This window comes from Lipotes vexillifer, unplaced genomic scaffold (assembly GCF_000442215.2).
Source record: "Lipotes vexillifer unplaced genomic scaffold, Lipotes_vexillifer_v1.1 scaffold231, whole genome shotgun sequence".
NCBI classification, from domain to species: Eukaryota; Metazoa; Chordata; class Mammalia; order Artiodactyla; family Lipotidae; genus Lipotes; species Lipotes vexillifer.
The window spans coordinates 3,878,602-3,888,665 of record NW_006791822.1 but is presented as its reverse complement, the minus strand read 5'-3'; the positions used below and the strand labels follow the sequence as shown (position 1 = coordinate 3,888,665).

Here is a 10,064-nt window from a genome sequence, read left to right as displayed (position 1 = left end):
TTCCCACTTTTTTTCCCCCCCCCTGCCTCTGTAAAATCACCTCTGTCTCAGATGCCTATTCATTTTACCCTCATCCTTCAAGGCTCTGCCCAAATCCAACCCCCGACACATTTCAGACTCCCCCACTTGCCATGGTGTCTGTCTTCTCTCATCCTGTGCCAGTCATTTGTCTCTAATCAACAACCCATACGTTATTGTTTGCATTCTGGTCACTGTCTCTACCTTATAATTTTGTTTCCTTTAAAGAAATTCACTCTGCTGAACATTTATATTTTAAATAGAAAGATAATTATCCCATAAATATTTGAATGAATAAAGCACGATATATAATTTTAATAAGATATTTATCCTATAAATATCCTGCAGTTACATTCCAGAATATTATATTCTTCATAAAGATAAATATATATTATTCAAAATATTGCTCATTGCTTATTTCACAGGTGAATATCACAGAATTTTAGAGCCAGAATGTTCTTGGTGATCATTTATTCTAACCTTATCATTTTACTTAGAAGGTACCAGGACCAAAGTGACAATTAATATGAGACAGAAGTGTAATAAACCCTAATCTTATGAAGAACATCAACTACGATGTTCTCCACTAGCGCTTTCAGCTGTCTTCAGCTAGCTTTCAGCCTGCGTTATGGACAATAATAATACCTTTCTTAAATTTTTTCATATTCCATGATATTTCCATGAAAAGTGCCAGGACCGTAAGACTCGAATTATTTCTAATCTAAAAAGCACCCATGTTTCTTTCTTAGTATTTTTCAAAAGTTACTAAATTTTTCAAAGGTTACTGAAACTTGAAAAGGATTTGAAATTATAGCATAACAAAGTGTTTCATGAAGTTGCAGTTGTTTTCGTTATGTTTTTTAAAAACACTTTTATGGTAGTTTTTTTATATAATTACTGAACTTTTTCTAAAAAGCAGAAACTGTTGTCTTAATAGTAGCATTTAATGAAATATATCCAAACTTTTATGAATTTTCAGTGTATGCAGTTAGAAACAAATCGTTTGAGCCTGTATTACATGATATGGCAATGTATGGCTCAGGTGACCTCTCTGTGATCTTAGGTCTACATGATCTACAGAATTTGATGCAAAGCTCAAGGAGTAAGAGGCAATTCCTTGTTAGTCCAACGTCTTTTCTATACTAGGGATAGAGACCTCTGTTCAATGGAGCCCTTTCCCTCTTTGTGCCCCTCCCACGTCCTCATTCAGATCTTGGAGAAGGAAAGAGAGGTTTTCTTACTTACCAAACACCAGTTCATGTGCCTAACAGGTTGCCGCTTGTGCCAGTCACAAGGATAAAAACTTGCTCATTTTAATGCTGCAGACTGAATGTTTGATATTCTATTGCATTTTATTCTACTTTTCAGATTATATTTTCTGTGAGTCCTGATCAAGTGACACAAATGTGCTGCAATGGTGACATAAACTATTGATTGAGGCTGGAAAAGTGTCTGAAACATCATCTTTTCTTTTCTTCTTTTATTTTTTTATGGTGCCTCTATTGGAACAGTCTGAGGGAAGTATATACAACATGAGTTTTATCATGAAGCTGCACAGACACTTTCAAACGACGGTGATTCTGCTTGCCACATTCTGTATGGTGAGCATTATTATTTCTGCTTACTACCTGTACAGTGGCTACAAACAGGAAAATGAACTGTCTGAGATGGCTTCAGAAGTAGACTGTGGGGACTTCCAGCACCTACCGTACAGGCTGATGGAAGTGAAGACAAGGAAGCTTTCTGATGCCTCAAGGACAGAACCCACAGTCCTGGTGTTTGTGGAGAGCCAGTACTCATCGCTCGGTCAAGACATTGTTATGATTCTAGAATCCAGCAGATTCCAGTATCACATTGAAATTGCTCCTGGAAAAGGGGATCTCCCAGCACTTATAGAAAAAACTAAAGGCAAATACATTCTCATTATTTATGAGAATATTTTAAAGTATATAAATATGGACTCCTGGAATCGAAGCCTTTTAGATAAATACTGTGTTGAATATGGTGTGGGTGTCATTGGCTTCCACAAAACTAGTGAGAAGAGCCTACAGAGTTTTCAGTTGAAAGGTTTCCCTTTTTCTGTATATGGAAACCTTGCAGTAAAAGATTGTTGTATTAATCCTCATTCTCCATTGCTTCATGTGACCAAATCTTCTAAGCTTGAAAAAGGTTCTTTACCTGGAACTGACTGGACCATTTTCCAGATTAATCACTCAGCCTACGAACCAGTAATATTTGCCAAAGTAAAGACCCCAGAAAACCTTTCTCCTCCCATCCCTAAAGGTGCTTTTTATGCCACTGTCATACACGACCTGGGGCTCCATGATGGAATTCACAGAGTTCTTTTTGGCAGCAACTTGAACTTTTGGTTGCATAAGCTCATCTTCATAGATGCTGTTTCCTTCTTGTCAGGGAAGAGGCTCACATTGTCCTTGGACAGGTACATTCTCGTGGATATTGATGATATTTTTGTGGGAAAGGAAGGAACAAGAATGAACACCAATGATGTTAAGGTAAGGCTCTTTATCTCAAAGTTTGGTTCATCTCTCAGTAGGTTTGTCTGGGGCTAAGGGATTTCCTGGGACATAGGATTTTTATTTTATTTGGAAATTCTTAGGCAAACTGGGATGAGCTGGCTACCCTCAGCTATTTTTGAGATATGGGGCTATATCTCAGCCCTAGAACAACTAAGTAGATAATACATTTTTCTCTGAATCAAGAAGAAAATGAAGATTGTACTAAAGGATTGAGTGTGGCAGAATCCTGAAATGCATTTCCACGTGTATTTAAAACTACAGAGTAGAAACCACTTTGTTTAATTACTTTCCAGAAACTATCTACCTCAGTAAACTATTACTAATCTAAGACTTGAGTCCATTTAGCTATGAAATCCAGGTGAATTTATTTTAATGAAAATAAATACTCCCACAAATTTTCAAGAATTAAAGATCTCATAAGTAGCAAGTTCACATGTTTCTGGAAGTCAAATGTGTGACTCATTTTCTCTTATTACTTTTTTGAAACTCTGAAAATTAGCACTACTAAATATGGAAAGCTATGAACACACAAGCATACCTATTCACATACACACGTAAGAATTTACATTAATTTTCAAAATTCATTGAACACTTCTGGTTCATATATGAAACCTATCATGCTACATTTATATTGGATTAGATTTCTTATTGTGTAAAACTGCTGCCCTTAGATAGAAAACAATTATGTGAAGATAGTTGGTTATCATTGTGAAGGGATTATATTACATAAACAACTGGCTGTTTAATATTAATGGAATTTAAAATTAAAATGATCTACATTGATCTTAGTTTCCCATTCGAAATGCCACTGGATTCTCTCTCTGTTATACTACATATTGATTTCACGTAAAAGTAAAAGGAGAGACTTTGATACATAATTTTTATTCTATATAGCTTTGACCTTTTGGTAAAATATAAAGTACTGAATCAGATGGAAAAAAGTCTTGAAATTGCATTCTTTTCTCCAGACACTAAGCATCTGGCAAGTAATAGTAATGTTCACCACACTACTTAAATGAGCTAAGAATACCAGAAGGACTATTCAATGTTACCAGAAGAGAGTGTGAAGACTGAAAAGAAAAAAAAAACCTTTCATATTCTTGGCAGTGTTTTAGACTCTTCCTTTTAAGTCAGTATAAATTAATTAATTAAGTTGTGCTTAAGTTTTCATTAGTCTTTTGAAATAGTCTTTGAAAATGTAGCTAAATTAAACCAAGCTGGTAGTTTAAACATTTATTATGAATAAAAAAAACATTTATTATATCCTTGAAAATTACAAACAATATATAATTCCCTTTCTAATTTTCCATTTCAAAATATTATGGTAAAAAAAATTTTAAGGCTTTATGTCTAAAATATAAGTCTTTAAAACTGTCAAAATACATTGTTATATCATTAAAAATATGCTAGATAAGTCTCCAAGTTTTTTATGCAAACTCTACTATATCCTCTAAAATTAAACAAAATACCTTTAGTGCTCTTAAGGTGAAGCCATTTTTAAGTGGTATAAAAAATTAAAACCTTACTGAATAAATTCAATAAGAATTTAACATGTGTAAAATATTTTATGAATTGCTCACATTTAGATGGGAATATATTTTCTAACCAACCTAAAGGCTTAAAAGAAAGTATGTTTTGAATTATTTGGGTTTTTGAACTACTTCTAAATTGTATCTGTGATTGTGTCTCTAAACATAGTCATTCACCCGTTCATTCATTCCTTCATCGATTCATCCTGTAACTAGTTATTAAGCATGTCCTGCATGTGAAGTAGTTTTGGTGATATGTATATAGAAACGTACACCATGGTCTTATCCCTTTAGAAGAGACGGTGGGGAGAGTAAAGCTCAGAAAGCACATAGGTGAAGATCGTGCTGAGCATCTTCCTGCTTGATACTTGGAACGGCCGTATCACACGCCAGCCGTGGAGGTAGGCACTAGGGATACAAAGATAAATAAAGCATGGCTCCCCCTTAATGAGTGTACCACTGTCTTGGTAGGGGTGGAGTGGGAGTGATAAATAGGTAGATAGCTTGCACTGTGGTGAGTACAATAGGAAAAGTGCCAGTGTGGTTTTATGTAAGTAATGCTGTGTGAAACACTATACTGTGTGCTGTGTACCAGAACTGTTAAGTCCTATTAAGCAGAACAGATTTGGAAGGCAAAGCTATAGTGGTATAATGATTTAGGAGGCTGTAGAGATGATATTCAGACAAAAGAAGATTTCTTGAAACTAGGAAATGAGAATAAGAATGGAGAAGGAATGACCAATAAAAGAACAATATCGAAGGTAAAGTTGAAAACTTAGTAATTGGATCAATGGAGATGAAAGAGAATATAATCAAGGATGACATTAAGATTTTTAGCGTAGTTGAATAGAGTTGCCATGTGATTCAGCAGTCCCACTCCCGGGCATATACACAGACAAAACTAAAATTCAAAAAGATACATGCACCCCTATGTTCATAGCAGCACTATTTACAACAGCCAACACATGGAAACAACTTAAATGTCCATCAACAGATGAATGCATAAAGATGTGGTACGTATATACAGTGGAATATTAGTCATTAAAAAGAATGAAATAATGCCATTTGCAGCAACACGGATGGATCTAGAGATTATCATACTAAGTGAAGTAAGTCAGAAAGAGAAAGGCAAATATCATATGATACCACTTATATGTGGAATCTAAAATATGACACAAATGAACATATCTATGAAACAGAAACAGACTCACAGACATAGAGAACAGACTTGTGGTTGCCAAGGGGGAGGGAAGGATTGGGAGTTTGGGATTAGCAGGTGCAAACTATTATATATAGAATGGATGAACAACAAGGTCCTACTGTATAGCAAGGGGAACTATATTCAGTATCCTGGGATAAACCATAATGAAAAAGAATATATATATGTATAACTGAATCACTTTGCTGTACAGCAGAAATTAACACAACATTGTCAATCAACTATACTTCCATAAATTTTTTTAAAGTTAAAAAATGATATTTAGTGTAGTTGAATAATAGTGGATTATTCCAACAACAAAGAAAGAGGAGAGAGCAAGATCATAATGAAGGTCATTAGAGGTCATACGAAAATTTTCAGTTCTGTTGAAGTGCATCTGGGACATACAGGTATAGATGTTTAACAGGTAGTTGGCTCCCGAGAAGTCTGGGTAGCAAGTGTAGTTTTTGAAGTTATCATTCTAATTAGGGGATGGTTCACTTTCAGCATGAAAGTATGTGAGATCAGCCAGGGAAAGGGTTTATAGAGTGACAGAGAAGAAGATCAACTGTAGAATCTTGAGGAAAATTATCTTTCAGAAAACAAGTTGGAGAGAGGAAATCCTGTGAATAAGAGTCAGAATAGTCGGAGACCAGAAAGCTGTGATGCTATACAAGCCTTGGGAGTAAAGAGCTTCAGTGAGGGTGTGATCAGCAGTATAAAATCTAATAGGAGGGTCCACCGAGGTAAGAAATGGCAAGTCTCCTTTGGCAAAAGATAAAAGTCACTGGGGACTCTTAACAAGATCCAGGGTAATGGAATGATCGAGGCAGAGGCACAGCTGAAGTAAGTTCAGGAGTAAATTAGAGGGTTAAGATACGAAGAAGGAGAGCTTGGAGTCCTCAGTGGAGAAATTTTGATATAAAAGAGAGAAGAGAAATTAGCTGGAGGGTGGGCTAGAGTTAGAGGGACCACCTATCCTGGTTTGCTTACACTGAGGGCATTCAATGCTAAAATTCAGAGTCCCAGGCAAACTGGAATGATAGGTCTCCCTAACTAACTAGGGTAAGGGAAGGATTTTTTCCTAGGAAGAAAGATCCAAGAGCAGGTGGTCTGAGAAAAGGTCATGGATGTGGTGATTAATAGTACATAATTAATAGAAATATTTTCATAAAGCTCTTTTATTTAATTACTACCACTAAAAAAATACAAGTATTATACTTACCCTATTTGATGTATTAGGAAAATTGAAAATAATGTGAGGAAATTGAAGGTGACGTAGAATGTTTCTTGCAAAATTAGAAGGATGGTTGCATACCACGTAAATTTTAACTATGAGGGCTTCCCTGGTGGCGCCGTGGTTGAGAGTCCGCCTGCCGATGCAGGGGACACGGGTTCATGCCCCGGTCTGGGAAGATTCAACATGCCGCAGAGCGGCTGGGCCCGTGAGCCATGGCCGCTAAGCCTGCGCGTCCAGAGCCTGTGCTCCGCAACGGGAGAGGCCACAACAGTGAGAGGCCCACGTACCACAAAAAAAAAAAAAAAAAAAATTTAACTATGATGCTAATCACTGCAAACGTGCTTTTTTTCCTTATGTGGGACAAAAAAACTGTGTTTCCTTATTTAATCGGAAGATTAGAATTAGCAATGAAATATCAGTTTTTACCTGCCTTGCTACTGAATAATATGAGCACGTTTCAAAGAGCCTCAAAGCTACAGAAGAAACTGTGACATGGCACGAAATATATGACTCTTCAAGAGGAAGAAGATAAATAAGGGACCTAAGGTGTTATCTTCATTAGTTGGAGAACTTACAAGCCACAAGCCATAGCCCTTAAAGAACCAAAGAACATAGTGTAGACAAATATTATACTACATTCAGTAAAACTGAAGTGAGGAAGGGCGTGTGTGCGTGTGTGTGTGTGTGTGTGCGTATTGAACTAAATGGACAAGACTTGTCTCAAATTTACCATGGACTAGTTTTGTGATGTTAGAAAATTCAAGTTCCTAGTGTTCTAACACCTGTCCTCAAACTTCCTGAGACTAGTGGTTTTTGGAGAAAGGCTTTTTGGAGAGGGAAAGTGGGTATATAAATAGATACTTCTCCCATTAAAGCATTTTAAAGTTATACATGAAAGCAGAGCATGACCAAATGAATACTAACAATTCAAATTCTCTCTTAGAAGAATGAATTCACTCGGCCTAAGATGCATTATACCTTTAGACTTAGACCGTTTCGTATAACATTTCAGCCCTAAGACAGATAGGAAGTGGAACAGGGAGGAGGCTCTGATAAAAGTGGTCTTAAGGGTTTTACTGAACTCTCTGCAGGTATACTCTCAACAAATAAAAGAGCTGCATATCACTCTCATGCCTGTTTCTCCCTCCTTCTCCTTCTGTAATAGGCACACGTGCTCTTTCTAACGTTGACAAACTTTCTAACATCCGTGAGAAAATGAAGAACCAGCCCAGCTGTATCTGAGCACACTAAACGGGCCTGAGTACAACTGGAGGGACTCAGCAACCATTTCCCGTTCTCACCACCCTAACCTTTCCCACTGCTCCCTTATACGTCACTATTCATTAGTTTGGCTGTTTGTTGATTACCCCTAAGTGGCCTCATAAGAGAGGACAGTTCTTTATGAGTGACTTTATCATTATTTTCCCTGCTAACTGAAGGTCCCAGAGCACCTAGGGAAAAGAAAGTGCCGAAAATAGAAGTAGGAAGCCGTAAAGCTCTGAGAAGTAAGTGGTATCAAGTTCAGAAGACAGACTTGGCTGACTTCTCTGTCATACAGGGGGAGCTGACCCCCCTGAGGCTGAAATGGAAGCTTCAGTGAAGGGGAGCTTCGTGCTGCCTGACCTCACCCTCTCACCTTGCCCCAGCTAAGGTCAAGCCAGAGGTTTCGTAAAAGTCATTGAAAAAGAAACTGACACACCAAATGTTTGCAGGGAAAAGGCAACTGCAATCAGTTATTCTGTCATAAGTGAAAATAGAAAGGAAACATTTATCCAGATAGCTCACTATTGATGGATGTTAAGGCCTGTACATAGCACCAATCTTTTTTTCCCCCCTAAACTCATTTCTCTAATTCCTCTCCATTCTCTGTGATGTTCCTTATTTTTTATTTGCTAATGTCCTCTTTAATTGCATTGTGCTCTGGAAGCATGTGTCTATTTGATACCAATACTTTCCATTTGCTAGAATCACTTTATGACTGGAGACAGTATTATAAGAACATATATTGTAGAGTCAAGGTATATCTATTAGCTCAACTTTGTTAATTGTGTGGTTCAGAGCTTCTGTATTCTTCCTGTTTTGATCTTTTTTTGGATGGAGGGGAAGGAATAGAGTGTACTACTTGATGTTACCAAAGGTGGTATGTTTAATTTTCCAACTCTAATAGTGGATTGTAAATATTTAGCTATGTTATTTAAGTGTGTGTGTGTATATATTTATATATTAATTTAATATTTTATTATTCTATGGCTATCTTAATACTAGTAGAGCTACACCGGCTTTTGGGGGGTTACTATTTAAAAATTATACTTTATCTCATTTTTATATTTGCTCTATCATCTGTCTTTACATTATAAATTAGTTTTGAGAACAACTTTCTATGACTTTTGCTTTTTATCTACTGTGTCAATATTTGTCTTTTAATTAACAAGATTGGTCTATGTACACTTAATATGATTATCAATGTGTATGGATTAATTTCAGCTACCTTATTTTGTGCTTTGTATTTGTCCCACTTGTTCTGTATCTTCTTTTCCTTCTCTCTGTCCTTTATTGCTTATTGTCAGTTTCCTTTTTGCTACCCATTCTTGGTTCAAAATATATACATATTATATATATATATTATATATTTTATATATATATATATTTTTATATATATATCAAACTAGTGGTTTCTCCAGAAATTTAAACATATGTGATAATAAGCAAGTGGTAATATTAATATGCTCACACCTCAGTCAAAAAGTACAAAGTACTTTGTCTCCAATCATGTCCACTCTCCTTTGGCTGATGAGCCATTCTTTTTTTTTAATTTATTTTATTGAAGTAGAGTTGATTTGCAATATTGTGTTAATTTTTGAAATACAGGAAAGTGATTCAGTTTATATATATATATATATTCTTTTTCATATTCTTTTCCATTATGGTTTATTACGGGATATTGAATATAGTTCCCCGTGCTATACAGTAGGACCTCGTTGTTTATCCATCCTATATATAATAGTTCGCATCTACTAATCCCAAACTCCTAATCCCTCCCACCCCCACCCCCCTGATGAGCCTTTCTTGTTTTGGATATTAACTATGTTAGGGCTGTTTATTAGACATTATTGTTTTTACTACCATCATGGTTTAATTAGATTGGCCTACTCCTTTTCAACAGGTAAGCCAGAGTGATGTCATTGACACATAATTCAGATCATGTCCTTCTCAGAACCCTCCAGTGACTTCCAGTCTCACCCACGCTAAAAGCCAAAATTCTTAGTCTTTTACACCCTCTCCTTAACTCCCTGATCACATGTCCTGCTCCCCTCTTCTTCACTCTAACCTCCCTATAGCCTCCTTGCTGTTCCAGCTCCTGCTTCAGGGTTTTGTACTTGCTGTTCTTTCTGCCTAAAATGTTTTTCCCCCAAATTGGTGCGTGGCTCTCTTCCTCACTTCCTTCAGGTCTTTACTCAAATGTCACCTTCTCAGTGACATCTTCTCTGACCGTTCTCTTTAAAATTGCAACACCCCAAGTCTTCCCATCTTTTCCTGCTAAT

The 10,064-nt window shown here is 36.4% G+C and overlaps 1 protein-coding gene across 1 annotated transcript in view; it reads left to right on the top strand.

Moving 5' to 3' along the window:
* The window catches only part of LOC103078588 (N-deacetylase and N-sulfotransferase 3), a 157,471-nt gene that overhangs the window by 13,013 nt on the left and 134,394 nt on the right, over positions 1 to 10,064 (top strand). Inside the window, exon 2 of the mRNA XM_007464857.1 lies at positions 1,387 to 2,531. Within this exon, the coding sequence (XP_007464919.1) occupies positions 1,509 to 2,531 (1,023 nt within the window). The 5' untranslated portion in view covers positions 1,387 to 1,508. The remainder of the gene's footprint in view (positions 1 to 1,386; positions 2,532 to 10,064) is intronic.